We start from the raw sequence: 18,639 nt of genomic DNA on the forward strand, positions 1-18,639 counted from the left end.
GAATATCTTGCAATGTTTCCAGTGCAGCATTTACCTAAAAACTCTTCAAATCTACAGATGGTGGCAGCAGAGGCAAAGGAGAACATTTCCCTTATGAACAAGAAATCAAGTTCTTTGCAAAAGTACAGTATACAATCTATCTTGTTTTCGCTTCAATATGTTTGTTTACATACCCTACTCATTAGATCGTTGCCCTTTTCAGAACATGCTTATCTACAAATGTGTATTTCACTGCACGTAAATATTCTGTGGCATGAAAATAACTGCATGAATCATCTTCCCAGCATTCTTGGTCAGACTTTAACTCTGCATTCCCTACCGCATTCCTTCTTCAAATGACTTCGTTCTATCTGAGGTTTAATTCAGTCTGCATTTTTTTTGTTTTATTGTATGACATAGAATAAAAAATATCTATTTCTTAACATTTGGATATTGTTATGATTTAAAATTTCTAGTTGAGAATTTCTTTTATAAATAGGAAAGCCTGAGTTAATTCATAAATAGGTACATTATAAGAACATTTAGTATAGAATATTGCGGGACCTTAGTCCTGCCCATTTTATGGAAGATCAGAGAGGATAAATTGTTTATATACAAAATATATCCCATTGCTATTATTTATTTTATTTCATAAGGATTTATCAGGAATTTGCTATATTACTGGAAAATTCATCACTTTTTTCAGCCAAAAAGGGATGGACATGAAGAGTTGTAAAGTCTCCAAGTGATTTAATGCATTTACTCAATATTTACTGTGTGTCTAGTCTGGGTCAGGCATTAGGGTATGGCCCAGGGATTGCCATGAATATACAAATGCCCCTGGGTAAGCTTTCCTGTTTAGGACACCTTGAAGTGAGCCTGAAGACCTAATTACTGCTGTCTGTTTCCTTTTAAAGTACTTGCATTCAGTGATTACAGATAATTTTCTATAAATACAACTTTTGTGGACTTTAAAATAGCATGCTTTTTGATTGATGAATATTTGGCTTGTAGTATGTTTTCAAAATTATGTTCTTTACTGTAAAACCCATTTCTGTTGTCTCTTCTTCCCATTCAATATAGCACTCAGAGTCTGTTCCAATCATTTGAAGATCCAAAGTTTGTCCTGGGCTGCACATAGTTAGCGATTCATCAATTGATAGATTCATACGTATATCTCCGGTCTCTGTGAGATTGTAATCTTTCTTGGTAGCCAATTATCAGGATGCTGTATTCACAGCCTCTAATTATCCCTTTAAAATACATTCTTGTGTTGCCCGTATACTCAGCACCCCTAGTGCATCTGTTTACAGATGCTTAATGTGGCTTAATTTCTACTAAGTCTATAATTCATTCATTTACCATATTGAGTACCTACTATGTTCCAGTCACGAAATTCAAGCAATCTCCCAATTGTCAAGGAAGAGCAATAAAAACTGGTGTAGTCCCCATTATATATAGCTGTGCTCTACCACATGGTAGGAAAAAGAAGTATATTTAGATAGACTTGAGTTTGAATACAAGTGCCGATCTTGTTCTTGCTATGGGCCCCTCACAGTCCTTAGCACTAGGGATTCAGTGACAAATGGAAGAGACCAGTTAATAGTTCTGGAGGCCAGGAGAAGGCTATAATGGGAAACAAATCCAGAAATGTTTCTTGTTTTTGTGTAACTCATAGGCTCCCGGAAAGAGAGACTTTGATCCAAAGTCCCACGCATACAATGTAAAATTGCAAATGATGTTATCAGAGCTCAGAATGTGGGACTTTATCTAGTTGAGATCAGCAAAGACTTACCCGGCAAAGTGCCACTGAGTTGAGATCTACAGGAGGACCAGAGTGAATAGGATATGGAGTACGGGAAGAGCACACCAGACAGAGGGAACGGCGTGTACAAGGCCAGGTGACGTGAGTGGACAGAGTGAGGAGAAGGAATTGGCCCAAGGCCAGCAGGATGAAACGTGGGTAGAAATGGAAAGTGCACTTTAAGAAAGGCCAGGTAAAAAGAACAGTTTGTAGGCAACTAAGTAGCAATGTGACCTTCAGTAAGTCACACATTTCTGTGTTTCCATTTAATACCCAGAATGCAGGGATGATGGCATCTACCCTATAGAGCAGTTGCTATTATCAGTTGCAATGTTCACACATAGTAGAGACTCAACATATGGTAGTTATGGATTATTTTGGGGTCTGTTGGGCACTGAGCTATATTAGATGAAAACATTGAGAATATTTTATTTTGAGAAAACATGGAGAATAATTCCAAACTGTTGCAAGTTTGCTCTGTTCCCCATAATCACATCCTGCCACTATGGCTGGAGACGGTAGAGTGAGATTTAAGAGAGGCATACTGTGACGTGCCTGGCATGGACATAAGGAGACCTGTTGCATGTGAACAGAACTCTGACTGCTCCAAAGCCTCAGCTCCCGTTCATCCCCTGAAAGATTCCACTACGTAGATCTGTCTTCTTTTCCTTTCTTTCAGGTCGTTCTTCCTTTAATTGATCAGTATTTCAAAAACCATCGTTTATACTTCTTATCTGCAGCAAGCAGACCTCTCTGCTCTGGAGGACATGCTTCCAACAAAGAGAAAGAAATGGTGACTAGGTAAACAGCTATAAAAATAAACACTGTTGTATGACTTAGGTGTATGTGCAGTTGCAAAGAAAACCTGAGGACCCTAAAGTGGGGCTGTGCGGAGAGTATCCACCCATTTCCTTGGTCCATGTCTTCATGGAAACAAACACTAGATAAAAACAGTTTCTACAAGTGAAGATATGTGTTCTAGATGTTGAGTTTCTTTCTATTTTGCTGCTAAGTGCAGTGCTGGATAGAAGGATAAAGTATCACTCATTTCACAATCTACACGTAGAGGCTGGACATGCTTCAGCATATTAGTATTTGTGATAAATGGTACTTTTGACATTAGTTTCTTTAATGTTTCTGCAAATCTGATATTTTCGCCAGCCTTTATTGTTCAGAAAAAAAATCCCACATATACAAATTTAATTTAAAAATAATGACCAATGTTGGAAGAAAATGAAGTAAAGATACCTACAAAATTTCTGAAGGTTTCCCCTCTTAGCAATGCTTTCTCATTTCTGTTTAAGCCAAAGGGTTCTTTATGGACTCAGTTGTGATTCTGCCGGGGATATCAGGTCCTTTTACTCAGACTTCTGCTAGAATTTAATGTACATGAGAACCAATTACGGAGCAAGTTTACTTCTCTAATATTACATTGTCCAAAAGTCCATACCAAGCTTTTAGATTGTATCGGAACAAAATTTCTATAAAAGTGAATACACAGTATAAAGCAGAACACTGGAGAAAATACAGACTTTCCTTGGACTTGACGTCAATGCTGCGCTGAAAGGCAGTACGGTCTCCACCTATTAGACAGAGTGAGATGAGATTGCATACAGCCTCCATGAGAGGGTGGAGAAGTGGAAAGATTCCTGCACTACATAACACTGGGGAATGCAGCTGGAGTGGAATTGTCAGTTCATCTCTTTCACTTATTGTCTGTTTTACCAAGTAGCAAGTGGCCAGTCATGTGATATGGGATTGCAACATATAAAACATGTCCTCAAACTTCTTCAAATGATAATTTTCCTATAAAATTGATTATAGTTAAAATAACAGCAGGAATCCATCCCAGCGGTGTGGTTTGTTTCCACAAATTGCTGCCACATGGAGAGAAGCGATACAGTTACTTTCCAAGATGTGAATTTCCACCCCTTCCCACTTGAACATGGCCTTCCTTCCCACCTTCACTGGAAGGGAGAGCAGCTCCTCCCTCATCATTTCATAAGCACCACATCCACTACTCTGAGCCAGCATCCCCTGTGGATTGTGGGTGCACGCAAGTAGCTAGAATATCGCAAGGCACCAAGTTACCCTTAAACATCATGAAATTGAGGACACGTTGAAGTCTCCTACTCCTCCCTGGGTCTCTTAGCCTTTTTTAATAAGAACTTTGTTCTCAGAGGGTGTTATTAATCTAGATATCACTCAGTTACATAAAGATAAAATAAAATCAGAGAAAATAGAGAAAAATTCAAATAAATCGATGCAAATTCTGCTATTTTCCTCCTCTCCTGTCTTATGTTTTATTATCTCCGTTCAGTTTCAGCCTTACCCTTAGAACTATTCACTGAGCTCATACTATCCATATATCGGAGCATCCAATTGTGTGTTTTGGATATATATGATTTGTATTTGTTAATTATACCTCTATAAAGCTGGAAAAATTTCATGGAACTATACACCAAAAAAGAAAATTGGCCCATTTTCCTTGGCCGATTCTGTATCCCTCATAGAGTAAGTCAGAGGCACATCACTATTTTGTGCTAGCCTCAGTTGATGTCCCTTTGGGGCTCTAGACTAACCCTAGACTATCCCTCTCTCTAATGACACTGCACCAGAATATTTTTAATTATAGTCATGCACCACATAACAACAACATTTCGATTAATTTTGGACCACATATATAACAGTGGGCCCGTACTATATTTTTACTAATTTTTTTTAGATATGTTTAGATACACAAATACCATTTTGTTACAGTTGCCTACAGTATTCAGTACAGTAACATGCTGCACAGGTGTGTACCCCGGAGCAACAGGCTATACCATTTAGGTTTGTGTAAGTACTTTCTATGTTGTACTTATATCACGGTCTTATGGGAATAACAATGAAATTGCCTAATGAGGTATTTCTCAGACTGAATCCCCATCATTAAACGATGCATGACTGTATTTCATCTTCAGTTTTTCTCCTACTAATAGAAAAAGGGTTGGTAAATTTTATTTCTCCCATTGTATTTCCCAAAAAAAGGAGCATATGCCATTTAAAATTGAACACATAGAAAATGAGGTTCATAATAAAAGTAACTTACATTATTACAGTACTTTAGTGCCAAACATAGCTAGAATTTAACCTGACAGAGAAAGAAAATTAGAGGAAAATACGAATAAGGAAATGATAAATGATGGCTCATGTCTGTACGAAATGCTGTGCAGTCATTAACATTATGATGGATATGAGTATCTAATACTTTCGTAAAATGATCATGATAGAATATAAAATATATGCTCAAATAGTATTAACCCAGCTTTTAAAGAGAACTTAATTTGTATGTATAGAAAAATATTGGTAGGGTATAAACTTAATAGGTAGAAAACTGGCCCTGCCACTATGAATAAATAAGCATGTCTTCATTCACATGATAAACACTATGATAATGGTCTTAAGTGTTTAACAGATGTGAGTAGCAATAGTTGTGTGGGTTTGAGTTAACTTTTCCACAATTAAAACCGATGTTTCCATGAGATATTTAGATACTTCCTGGCACAAGAAATTATTATATACTGAGCATTTGCTGTATCTAAGGTCAGTACTGTCGTGTCTGGAGTATACTTTGCAGTAGCTAAGTACGTGAATATGAGTATAACTCTGGTGAAAGAAAGCCAGGCAGTAAGATGGGATTCAAAGTAAAGTAAGACCACCTTGGATGGATATAGAGGGCTGAGAGACTTATGGAAATCAAGCCAGTCAAAGTTGATCTTGAACAACTTGTAGGTCAGAGATTAACAAAGGAACATATTTTCTAAATGTAGATAACTACATAAATAAAATGTAGAAGCTGGTAATTTAGGGGAAAGGTAGGTTATATAGATGGTAAAGGTATATATATATATATATATATATATATATATATATAGATGGTTATATAGAGGGTAAAGGTAGGTTATCTAGATTTTAACTGTCAGAATCAGGAATTTTCTTTTTAAAATTCTATCACAATTTTTTTAACCGAATTCATTAACACTAAGAAGCTACTGAAGCTTTTTAAGTGAAAGAATGATCAGAGCTTCCCTCTGAGAAATAGTCTGGCAGCAAAAGTGTGATTGATGAGAGTGGGAGAGTGGGGAGGCCATGGCAGGCACTTGGAGGCCTAGACAGCAACCCAGTCTATAGTGTTGGAAGTGCTGCCTCAAATAGGTGGTGCTGCCCGCTGATCCGTTTAGCAGATGGGTCTTTTTTTTCTTCTTCTTCTTCTTTTGAGATAGAGTCTCACTCTGTCACCCAGGCTGGAGTCCAGTGGCATGATCTCGGCTCACTGCAACCTCTGCCTCCAGGTTCAAGCAATTCTCCTGCCTCAGCCTCTTGAGTAGCTGGGATTACAGGCACCCACCACCACGCCCGGCTAATTTTTTTTTTGTATTTTTAGTAGAGATAGGGTTTCACCATTTTGGCCAGGCTGGTCTTGAACTCCTGACCTCAGGTGATCTGCCCAAGAGCCATGGCGCCCGGCCTCGTTCAGCAGATATTTCTGAATGCCAGCTATGTACGGCATGCTTCTGAGGCCTGAAGGTAAACACACACACAATAACACAGTTCCTAACTTTAATAAATTTAGAAGTACAGCTGAGTAGACACATACATATAGGGGTAACTCTACAAGAAGTTGTGATGAGTGTCAGTGGAGGCATCTACAGAGTGCTGGGAATATAGAAGAGATGTAAACAGGAGCTGGGATGAGAAACAGGGAAGAGAGAAAGTCAACATGCCTTGGCGATGAGTAATATGGCAAGGAGAAAAAGGTCCAACTGGGTGCTGAAATTTCAACTCTGGGTAGTTGGAACGTTGTTGGTATCATGAATAGAACAACATATTTCAGAAAAAGAATCATTTCTAAGAAGAGGTTACATTTGGTCAGGTATTTATCAGAGTATAAGGTACCCGCAGGTCATTCAGTTGGAGAAATCCAGCAGATTGGAAATATTAGCATGTGGGGTTAATCGAGAGATTAGAGCAAGAAATGACATATTTGGGGATTATCTGAACATATATATATATATAATGCTTGAAGCTCTGAAAGTAGATAAAACTGAAGGAGAGTAGAGAAAGAGGCAAAAGGTTTTGAATACCCTGGAGAATTATTACATTTACAGGGTTTTCGGAAATAGGTCTTTGAAGAACATCAAGAATGATTAATTAGAAAGCAAAAAAAAAAAAAAAAATACTGTAAACAAAATCCAAGGAGGGTAAGAGTTTCAAGATTTAAGTATAAACAATGCCACGTACTGTTGACAGAACTCCAAAAAAGAAAAGGTTATTATCTTTGCTGATTGGGGCATTGGTGAGCTGCAAAGGAGTGTTTCAGTACAAGACAATGAGTAAATGCTGAAGAAGTAGATGCCTTATAAATTCTGGAGAGTGTTGGTAATGAGGGGAAGCAGAGAAAGGGGACAACAGTATTATAGAAAATATTTTTTAGAGAAAATATAGGCTAAAGCTTATAATAATTAATCCTTATAGTTTCTATGAATACCATGCCCTAAAAGCCGATTGCACAGGAAGGGAAAGAGTTACAATTTGCCCTCTTTGAAGACCTTGCCTTCTGTATCTGTATTTCTCTCTGGTGGCACCTGTGGTGAGGAATCAGCAGAGATTGTCAAGTCATTGTTCTCTGACAGATTTTCAGGCATTACATATAATTTGATAAATGAGACATAGAGCAGTCTGCCATTATAGCAAAACATCCTAGGTTTGGATTGAGTAAGACCTAATCCTAGCATTATAAATTCTGGATCATCAAGAATATCTCAGAATGTTTCACTCTGGATACTAGAGAGGAATAGGTGAAATACATGACTTAAAATAGATTGGAGTACAGGGATCCAAAGTATGTACAATTCTAAACTGAATTATTCTCTTTAGGCAAAGGCAGACCCTTTCTGAGTTAGCACACACAGCTGTCAGCCATAAAGCTCAGTAGATAAGGGCACCTATGTACCATTCTAAACTGAATTATTCTCTTTAGAAAAAGGCAGACCCTTGCTGAGTTAGCAAGCACAGCTGTCAGCCATAAAGCTCAGTAGATAAGGGCACGTGGACAAAGTTTCTCCTGTTTTATTGTCTTAAAATTATAGTACAAAGATAAACAATGCAGGTCAAGGGCCTCATGACTAACCTTATGTCTAGTAGCCACTTTAATAGATCATTGTTTTAAAAATGTTTTGTTCTGATAAGAAATTCCCCCAAACCTCAGATTCACTCAGACGTTTGTAGATGAACATTTTCTTGGAAAACTACAAAATGCCCTACATAATTTTCATCAATACATGAATCCACATTGTTACAGAAGTAAAGGGTGATGGCCAAAACTTACTGTAAAAGAGGTCAACCTCACAAACATTACCTTCTCTGCTTCCCTCTCTTCCCATCCTGCCACTAATCAGCCACTTTCATGGTATTCCATGGCTGGTCTGTATCCCTAGTCCTGGGGAGCTGTACATTTGATCACAGCTGTTAATGCAGAGTTTTGCAAGAGAACATAGTCAGTGAGGACTTAAGCTGTTCTCATTATTGGGAAAAATAAAGCTGAGTATGGGTGGTACTATACAAATGGATCTTCAAGGTTAGATTTTTTTGGGGTAAGTGCTGGCTGGGTAGAGCCTGTGCTGTCTGAGAGCTGAGAAGAGTGTGAGTAGATGTGAAATTAATGTCACTTGTATTGGCAGAGATTTGCAAATGGCCCCTGAGAGCATCTGGGTATGGACCTCTGGCAGCGTGGGCTGGGAGCCATACCAGAGGGCTGGATGTCAGAACGCTGACATCCTTATTTTATTGAGTTTATTCAGTTTAATGAGTTTATTCTTGGAATAAACTCATTCTGAGCTGAGTTTTGAGGGATGAGTAGATGGGAGGATAGCATGGAAATGAGTGAAGAGTATTTCTCAAAATAGGGACCTGTGAGGATCCCACCCAGCTGAGGCTTGGTGAAAAGAAAGGACAAATAGCAGGGATCTCCCAGGTTGAAGGGTCTGATCTGAGAGTTAGTGGATACCAGCGTTGTCAGGCTGAATGCTGAATGTGGGCAGCCATTATTTGGAATGACTCATTGCTAATTGCCATGAAGAACTCAAAGACACAGGAACCTGCTCTGGAGCAGATAAGAAATATACTGAACTTATTGCTATCCAGAGACTTTAAGTTATCACATCTGTAATGCTTTCCTCTGAGTGATTATCAGTTGCTCAAATTCTGTTCCTACTTTACTGTATTCAAATTCACTGGATGCTTATGTTATGTAAGGAGTGTGATCAAGGTTGGGGAAGAAGGAGATTTCAAATAATAAAACATATTAAGACAAAGTAACATTGTATGCCCAAAGCACCATACGTCTGCTGTAAAATAATCTCCATATATATATATTTTAAATCCAGAGTTTCAGTGGTACATTTGGGCAGATAAAACCAAATTTTTTCCTAGTGGTTTTTCAGTAGTTATATCCTTATGGGGTTCATATAGATTGCTTTTATATTAATTAGCTTTGCTTTCAATTTTTTTTGGTTTCTTATAATATGTGCTTTTTTAACCATGTTTGTTAAAGATATGCACTCAAAGACTCTTTCTTTAATACCTTTACTCCACATTCTGCTCAGAGAATTGATTCTTTCTGCGTGACATCATGTTGCTTTTTTCCGGCTCATATATCAGCTGTTTTTTTTCCTTTTTTCTTCTTCCTTTTTTTTTTTTTTTAATTTCCCCGTCTTTTCTACCTTCCCTTCCCCCTTCCCTTTTCTCTTTTGTTTTCTTTTGTCTTCAGCCTATTCTGCAAACTTGGAGTTCTTGTCAGGCATAGGATTTCACTATTTGGTAAGGAGACCCTTGAAAAAATACAAGCATGGCCATCACTTGGTTTTCTTTGCCATTTTTGCACTGTGTTGTGTGCTGCGATGTTGCATGGATGCATGTTTGCATGGCTGCATGCATGGTCGTTGCAGGTCAAGATAAGGTCCTCGAGGTTGTTCATAAATAGCATTATGTATGGTGAAATTGAGGACTCTATCTTTTTTACACTAGTCCAAAGCATAACTGGAAGTAAAAAGACTATTATTAAAGAGCAAATGAATGAAAGTGGCAGGCTGTGCCGTATTTTATCTCAGGGGTAAAAACAAAACAAAGCCAGACCCTTGGATTTGTGTTTGGTTACCTCTGATAGATTAAATAATGAAATGTTATAAATCAAAATTGTAAACTGCACTTATTTTTTTTAATGCTCTTGACTACAGATTTGCATGTCTTCTGCATTCCAAACATTGGAACGTCATAGTCAAGACACTGAAGCCAAGGAGCTTCGGAGCTTCACTTGGCAAGAGTGGCTTTTCTAGCACCACTCACTCCAGAGTCAGTTTCTGTTTGTTTCTGAGAATTCACCTAGCTGGAGTCCATGTTCCAGAGCACCTGCTTCCGGACAGCCATGCAGGGTGGGCACTCACTTTCCGCAGATTTTCCCTGCCGTGCGGCTTTAGAATCTCTAGTGGCTGGTGGAATTTGTGTTTCACACTTTCCTGCATCTGATTTTATAAACTGCCAAAGAAAATGTGAGCCCTTTGCTCTCTAGGTTTTGAGACAGTGTTGGGGTAATTTTAGTAATAAAACATTGAATGTATTGCTAGAGGTATTATAAGTTCATTTCTATTTACAGGAAAAGCTAAGGATTAAAAAAATTAAGTCATTTCTACAAAGTCACAGTTAAACTGAGGAATGGGTGTGTATATATATATACACACGCACACACACACACATATGCACAAATAAGTTCTTCACATTACATTTTTTGAGAAATAATAGTTTCTGGATATAGTAGGTTATTGCTATATTTGGTTTCTAGTATTATATCCAATATTTGGTGCTCTTAAATTTAGTAATGAAAATTTGTACTTCATTAAAATTGCCTGAGTTTTTACATTAATATTTCAGTTATTTAAGATCAATGGGGCAGTTATCTTTAGAATAATTTCTAGTTCACTGACTTTTGTTTAACTTCTCTTCAACAGAGAAATACTTTCGTGGGCTTATTCAGGCAGGATTGTCATATACTCTTTAACCCTCTCAGAATAACAGTGGATTCAAATATTCTCCATTTGTCTTCAGCAAGTACCGTCTAATTATACATATCAGCTGCCCTTTTGCAGTCTTATTAATGAGCATAATAATAGTTTCTATGGTGCTATTTCTACCTTCCTGCTTATTGTATATTCTTCTTTTCCTGTTATACCTCATATAATTTCCTTTAAAAATTTTTTTGAGGTATTCCATACGTGAACTACAAAATCCTAAGCACATCTTGGCTAGGTGTGGTGGCTCATGCCTGTATCCCAGCACTTTGGGATGTCGTGGTGAGAGAATCACTTGAGGACAGGAGTTCAAGACCAGCTGGGGCGACATAGCAAGACCTTGCCTCTATAAAAAAAAAAAAAAAAATAGCCAGGTGCAGTGGCGCACACCTACAGTCTTAGCTACACAGAATGCTGAGATGGAAGGATCACTTGAGCCCAGGAATTTGAGGCAGCAGTGAGCTATGATCACACCGCTGTACTCTAATCTAGGAAACAGAGCAAAACCCTGTCTCTAATACAAGCAAATAAAAAGAACAACTTGATGAAAATGTGTATGCATATACAACCATTTAATCATAGCTCAGGCCAAGACATAGAATGTTTACAACATGCCAGGAGCCTCCCTTGTGCCATTTTTCAAATTATAACCATCTCCAAAGGAACTATATGTAGACTCCATTCTATGAAGTCTTTTCAGCTGTTCTTGAAATTCCATTTTTGTTGAATATGTCATTTAACTTTGGTCACTGAAGATAAATGTGTAATACAGTTTGTCATGCTTGTTAGGGGGGAAAAACTAGAACTTAACATGAGTTCCTTCCCTGTGTGGTCCTAGTATTTCAATTAGATGTTGTGGTTTCATCCCTTAGCCTTTTAATACTATTATTTTTATGTTTAAGGGGAATTTATTGGAGACCTGGTATGTGTTTCTTTATATCTCAAAGCATATTTTTGCACATTTTTATATTATTAAAGTGTATGTTATTGTTTCAAATTTGCTTTGATATTTGCCTATAAAAATATGAACTTCAAGATGGCTTTATTAATCAAATATCTAGTACAGATTTGCCAAATTATTAGAATCTTTAAGTCTTTTTTTTTTTTTTTTGACAGTATTTCGCTCTTGTTGCCCACCAAGCTGGAGTGCAATGGTGAGATCTCATCTCACTGCAACCTCCGCCTCCCAGGTTCAAGCAATTCTTCTGCTTCAGCCTCCTGAGCAGCTGGGATTACAGGCGCACGCCACCACGCACGGCTAATTTTTAGTAGAAACAGAGTTTCACCATGTTGGCCAGGCTAGTCTCAAACTCCTGACCTCAGGTGATCTGCCTACCTCGGCCTCCCAAAGTGCTGGGATTACAAGTATGAGCCACTGTGCCTGGCCAAATCTTTAAGTCTTAAGCATTTAAGCTTCACATATTATGGGTATTGGTATAGTATTTAAACGTCACGTATTATGGGCTGTAGATGTTAATATGACATCCTAGAGAGAATAGTGGGTTTGGAATCAGAAAACCCAGCTGTAAGTCCTATTTTTCTAACTTAACAGCTGAATGATTTGGACAAGAGACTTAAATTCTCTGAACCTGCATTTTTTTCATTGTTAAAGTGGGCTAAAATACCTAATAAACCTAGAGATCAATTTTGTGTAAAATTCATGTTAAAGTGCTATGTAAAGTGTAACCTTATAGTTTTCACATATAAGATGTTTCTAGTCTTATTAAAATTATTAGATTTTATTAATTTATCTAAAGCTTATTATACTTTATTTACATAAATTACATACTAAACTAGGAGACTTAGCCCTACACACAGGGCCAGGTGCAGTGGCTCACGCCTGGAATCCCAGCACTTTGGGAGGCCAAGGCGGACAGATCACTTGAGCTCAGAAGTTCAAGACAAGCCTGGGCAACGTGGTGAGACCACATCTCAACTAAGAATACAAAAAATTAGCCATGCGTGGTGGCGTACACCTTTGGTCCCAGCTACTCAGGAGGCTGGGGTGGGAGGATTGCTTGAGCCTGGGGGGCAGAGGTTGCAGTGAGCCAACATTGCACACCACACACACAAAAATACACACAGTAAAGCCTCTATAACACACCCATTTCCAGAATGAATCAGAAGTGTTATAACCCAACTATTTACTTTTAGATTTATCAGCTATGCCAATGTGGATTTTTCCAAACAGAGAGACCCAGTAGCATATATGCGGTGCTTGTTTGTGTATGGTCATATTAATCTATTTTTTTTTCATTTTCTTGCATTCTGGCAGGAAATACATTGATTATCAATGGGATTACAAGTGTGAGCCACCGCGCCCAGCTGAATCTTTAAGTCTTAAACATTTAAGCTTCACATATTCCCTGTACTATCTTGTATTTCCTGTACTATCTTGGTTTAAAGATTTTTTCGTGACCTAAACCTAAGAGTAAATTAAGACAGAATTGAAAGTTGAGGTTAACAAGAAAATACTTGAGTTTTGTGATGATCAGAGAAGGTAAGGATTTAGAATACACGTTAACCTTAAATATGTCAGAAAGTGGAGACAAGACAGGAGCATTAAAAAAAATGAAGAGACAAAATAGGTGTTCTGGTGGTAGTAACTGTGGTGAGCAGAGTTTGATGGGTAATGGAATATTTATTCTAGGTTGGCTGCCACATTGTAATTATATCTCCAAACCTGGCCTGTGGTTGAAATATTTTTCTGACGTATGAAGTGAGGATTCTCAAAACTTTGGCTTTTATATTTTTTGTTTCTACTTTAAAATATTTCGCCTGTATTGATGGACATTATACAGGAATTAAGATAATAGTGTTTTTATGCCTCATCTATTATTTTTGAGGCATTTAAACCATTTTATTTTATGTTTAGAAAGCTAAGGTTTTTAAAAAGGAAGACAAGCGATATTACGCATAGGATTCTGATGAGTCAATTAGAATAATTTATGGAATGAAACAGAAAGAAAATAGCATCTTGTCTAAATATAGGCTTCCCTGTTTGAATTCTGAGATGCTTGCTAGTGATTATAAGTTGGTGCACATAACGAATTTTGGAAATTCAGGTAGGACAGAAATAGGACGTAGGCAGGTTGACACCTGATATCCTTATCATTTGCCGTTTTCAAGGACCCACTGTTGACTAAAGAAATAGTGCTTTTACTCCCAGAGTTACCCCTGACTTTTGCTACCTAGAAATTCTGATTACTATTTTCAAGGCAGTTAGAGGATACATCAGCCCTTCTATTACAGTCTGTTAGAATCTTTCAATCATTTTTAGAGGAAGCAGCATCTGATAACTAAGAGTCCAACAGTAATAATGATGGTGGCACAGGTGGTGCTTATCAGAGCGCCTTAAAGGCTTTCTTTTTACATATGAAAATAAATCGAATGCCTTAATGATACTCATTTTATGCATTCATTCAATAAACATGTATTGTATATCTGCCACATGAAAGGCATTCACTCAAGATGTGAGGATAGGAACATGGAAATTTATTTATCTTTCCACTCCGGAACCCAGACCAATATGCAAACATCTTTCGCTTGTGCTATTGCAGGAGCATACTGCCCATTCTCTCTGAATCCTCTCCTGCTTCTCTCAACTGTGTTCCACAATGATCTTATCGAATCTTCTCAAAACACACTTCTCCGACCACACTCCTGCATATTCAGTGGCTTCCCATGCCTTTAGGATAGAAAGCACGTTTCTTAACCTAGCCACGTTAGTGTTTCACCCTCTATTCCCCATGGGCCACTCCGTCCTCTTGTCCCAGCCTAGTCTCTCCTCCTCCCTATGCTTCTTCAGCTTCCGTGGCCTTCTCTCTGCCTCTTGAATGTGTTAGATTCCTTTCTGCCCAGGGTTTTTGCACATGCTGTAATTATCGCCTGAGTAAAGGACCCTCACACATAATTACTCATCTCCTCAATCCTTCACACTCATAACAATCTATCCATCCTTCAGACTTCAATCCAAATATTACTCTCTCAGGAAAGGCTTCCGTGACGTCCCTGATAATACTCCCTCCTCCTACTATGACAACAGTCTCTGGCGCCGTGTACTTTTCCTCGATATCACTGATGGTGTGCTTACCGGGTTAATATCTCTCTTCTCTCGCAAAAACTCTCAGCTCTGTGAGGTCTTCCTGTTGCATTCTCAGTGCCTGGCAGGAAGTCTGGCACACAGTGAATATTTTATGAATATATGATGAATGGATGAATGAATGAGCCATCCAGGTCCGGCCTTCAAGAAGCCTACAGTCTAATAGAGAAGGTAGATAAATACGCAGACACTTACTATGAGACAAGTGCTAAGAACTTGGGAATTTTCTTACATTCACGAATGACACAGCTTTCCTTTGTTTATTTTGCTTAAGAGATTATTAAGAAAAATGTAGTACCTAATTATCCTACAATTGGTGAGAATCATGTTTTTTTTTCTCTTATTCCTTAAGAGGTCCATGAAAACACTTAGGCCACTTACAGTGAAAAGAAAATAACACATAATTAATGACCCTTAAAATAATAAGATCGTGAAACTCAACCAACAATGATCCTTTCAGTTTCGGGAACTATTTGAAGAGGCGGGCACGAAATATTTGTCACTTATAGGCCTTTTCTACTTTCCAGTTTTCTGGTGCCTTTTTAACATCCTAGTGAAATATTGAATGACCTGGACACTCCTCAGAGTTAGTGGAGAATTTGTGAATTAATGACATAGGTACATCTAGGAATACCTGATGTTATTACAAAAAGCCAGTATTTTGTAATACAATGAGCATAATATTGACCTAGAACCCAATGTATAACATTATTAATACAACTCCAATATTAGCTACAGGAGTATTAAACAAGATAAATATTATTATGTGTTTAACATGAAGCAGTAGCTGTTGTTAAAATATTCAGTTTTTTTCTAGGTGAGTATGCCTGACTTATACCAGTGCATAAATCTTAATGTTACGTTTGGAAGAGTTTTAAAAGTAGCTACTGAGTAAAGTAATACAATGGATTCTATCAACTCTTATTTCTCCCTAATCAATAAATTAGTGGATTAAGTTTATGTTGATAACTTCTAATATCTCTCCCAAAAAACACTGACATATTTAAATGATGATTGCTGTCTTATCTCAGAAGTTATTGTATTAGAAAATTAATATGTATTATCTCTAACAAGGCTCAGATTGTGCTTGTGTTTGGCAGGACACGTATAATAAAAGAAAAATTGGCCGGGTGCGGTGGCTCACGCCTGTAATCCCAGCACTCTGGGAGGCCGAGGCAGGCAGATCATGAGGTCAGGGGATCGAGACCATCCTGGCTAACAAGGTGAATCCCCGTCTCTGCTAAAAATACAAAAAATTAGCCAGGCATGGTGGAGGTGCCTGTAGTCCCAGCTACTCGGGAGGCTGAGGCAGGAGAATGGCATGAACCCAGGAGGCGGAGTTTGCAGTGAGCCGAGATCATGCCACTGCACTCCAGCCTGGACGACAGAGCGAGACTCCTTCTAAAAAAAAAAAAAAGAAAAATTACTTAAAGTACTCAGAATCACTGCAGATAGAAGCATATTTGAGGATTCAGTGTGCCATTAAGTTGAGAATGTAATGGTTCAATCATGCGCAATCTGTCACTCTTTTCTTATCCTTGTTATTCGTAACTGGAGGATCATTGAGATCTTTCTCTAATTTAAAAATTCTGTAGTACTATGACAATATGCATGGCCAAAACAACTATTTCCTAGATTTAACTTCTTATATATACTGTAAAAAATCCTATTTTTTTAGAGAAGTTCAGAAATATTGGAATTAGATGCCTATAATGAAAGTAATAAAGTATACATAGCATTAGAGCAACATAGTGTTAGAGCGATACAGATAATTCTTTCAGTTGAACACAGCATTATAGGAGAATTTCCTGGCTTTGAAAAATGAGTAGAATATGTAGTTATTCAAAATGTGTCCTCAGTTTGACTGAAACTCCTCACCAAATTAGGGAACCAATAATTTTACTCTGTTCAATATCACAGACTTTAGAAATAACAACGTCATTGACACGCTTCAGTTTCTCTCTGTTCCCTCATAATTGTGAGAGACATTTATAAGTTCGGGCATAGTGGTATTTCACATTATTAATAGAATTCTGCCAAGATTAATCATTTCTTCAGAGAAAAGAATACGATAATGGAAAAGTAGAGAAAAATAGAAAGTAGAATGACTGCTATCACTGTTTCCAGAAGAGAGAGAAGTCAACATTCTGTGAATTCTCAGTATATCAGATTATGAGACAGAACTGGCATATGATATGTCAAACTTAACATTGAGAATTCCTGAGTTATAGAAACTTTATTTAAAAAAAAACTTGGAATTAATATGCAAAAATTATTTATATTTATGTTATGTAATTTGTTTTTATTATTTAGAGAGTCGTATATGAGAGTTGTTATAATTTTTAAAACCTAATGCTGTCCCTATTGTTATTAGACCCAGGTGTAAGTAATTATTTTAATTATGTACTTTTTATGTTTACATACACCTTGATGCACTGATATAAATACACAATCTTAAGGAAAAATAGGCAATCTATCAGTGTTTCCCTAAGTGCTCAGAGGTGATGAGAGATGCATATCTGAGGACAAGGGAAATAGCTGGGTCCTTGAAATACTGTAAGTTGAAAAGTATCAATCTTTTGGTTTTTACACCACCCAGAGCAATGAAGCAATTATGTAAACTTAAGTACATAAAAGTCCAGTTGCCACCTGAAAGTTTTATCATCTTACAAAACTCTACTGGCCCTTCCTGTTCTTCCTAATACCATGATTGACATTTCTGATTATGGTAATCTGGATAGCTTTAAGAAGGACAATATTTAAGTCATTATTTTACTGAAAAGCCTCACCACATGCTTTACCTCTTCAAGACTAATCATTATTTTAGGCTTCTTACACATGCTAATGGGATTGACACTTTTGCCTGATCTACAAATTAAAATACTGAAGACTCTACTTTTTCTGCATTCTTAGAGTCCCTTTCCCATTTTTTACATAGAGGTGTTTCTATTTAAAGTTGTGCTGTGTCTAAAAGGGGTCTACCAAAATGTAAAAATGTGTGGAGTTTATAGTTTATTCCTTTAGCAATCACAGAAATTTCATATTCCTAATACACAGTTTCAGTCAACCCACAGAATTTGTCTGGCTGCTGGTGCTGTTTCCTACTCTTCTTACATCCCAAAGTCAGTCCACAAATATTTTAAGGGCCTGCTGTATGTCAGACACTATTCTAGGTGCAGGGAACAAAGCAAACAAAAATCCCAGCCTGTCAAGCATATATTAATAGAAGTTTAAAGTATCCCTGGCCACTCCTCATGGAGAAGGGCACAGGAAAACTGAGTACCAAGTACAAACACTGATAATCTATAATAAGAGCAGATTGGAAGGGAAAGGGACAGACAACTGAGTATTTAGGAAAATGCCTCTCTGATTTGAGGCTGATTAGTAGTGGCAGAGGACTCATACACGTTGCACTGGATCTCTTCTTCCTCATGGGCCTTCTCTTTCCCATCGTCTATACTGCATCTTTCTTATCTTCTCTACCTCCAAACACTGGAGGCCCTAGGCCTTTTTTCTTCTTACTTATATTCATGCTGGCTAGTTTCATTTAGACCCATGATGCTTAGAATTAAATGTATGTTTACAATGCCCAAGTGTATAGCTCCGGCTTAGACCTCTTCCCTGCACTGCAGACTTTTTTTTTTTAATCA

The 18,639-nt window shown here is 37.6% G+C and overlaps 1 protein-coding gene across 6 annotated transcripts in view; it reads left to right on the forward strand.

Moving 5' to 3' along the window:
- Window positions 1-18,639, forward strand: part of RYR2 (ryanodine receptor 2) — a 799,701-nt gene that overhangs the window by 644,917 nt on the left and 136,145 nt on the right. For all 6 annotated transcript variants that reach the window (XM_032137647.2, XM_032137648.2, XM_058430777.1 and 3 more), the window contains 3 exons: window positions 58-122; window positions 2,463-2,584; window positions 9,594-9,643. In XM_032137647.2, the coding sequence (XP_031993538.1) occupies window positions 58-122; window positions 2,463-2,584; window positions 9,594-9,643 (237 nt within the window). The remainder of the gene's footprint in view (window positions 1-57; window positions 123-2,462; window positions 2,585-9,593; window positions 9,644-18,639) is intronic.

Source organism: Hylobates moloch, unplaced genomic scaffold (assembly GCF_009828535.3).
Source record: "Hylobates moloch isolate HMO894 unplaced genomic scaffold, HMol_V3 SCAFFOLD_18, whole genome shotgun sequence".
NCBI classification, from domain to species: domain Eukaryota; kingdom Metazoa; phylum Chordata; class Mammalia; order Primates; family Hylobatidae; genus Hylobates; species Hylobates moloch.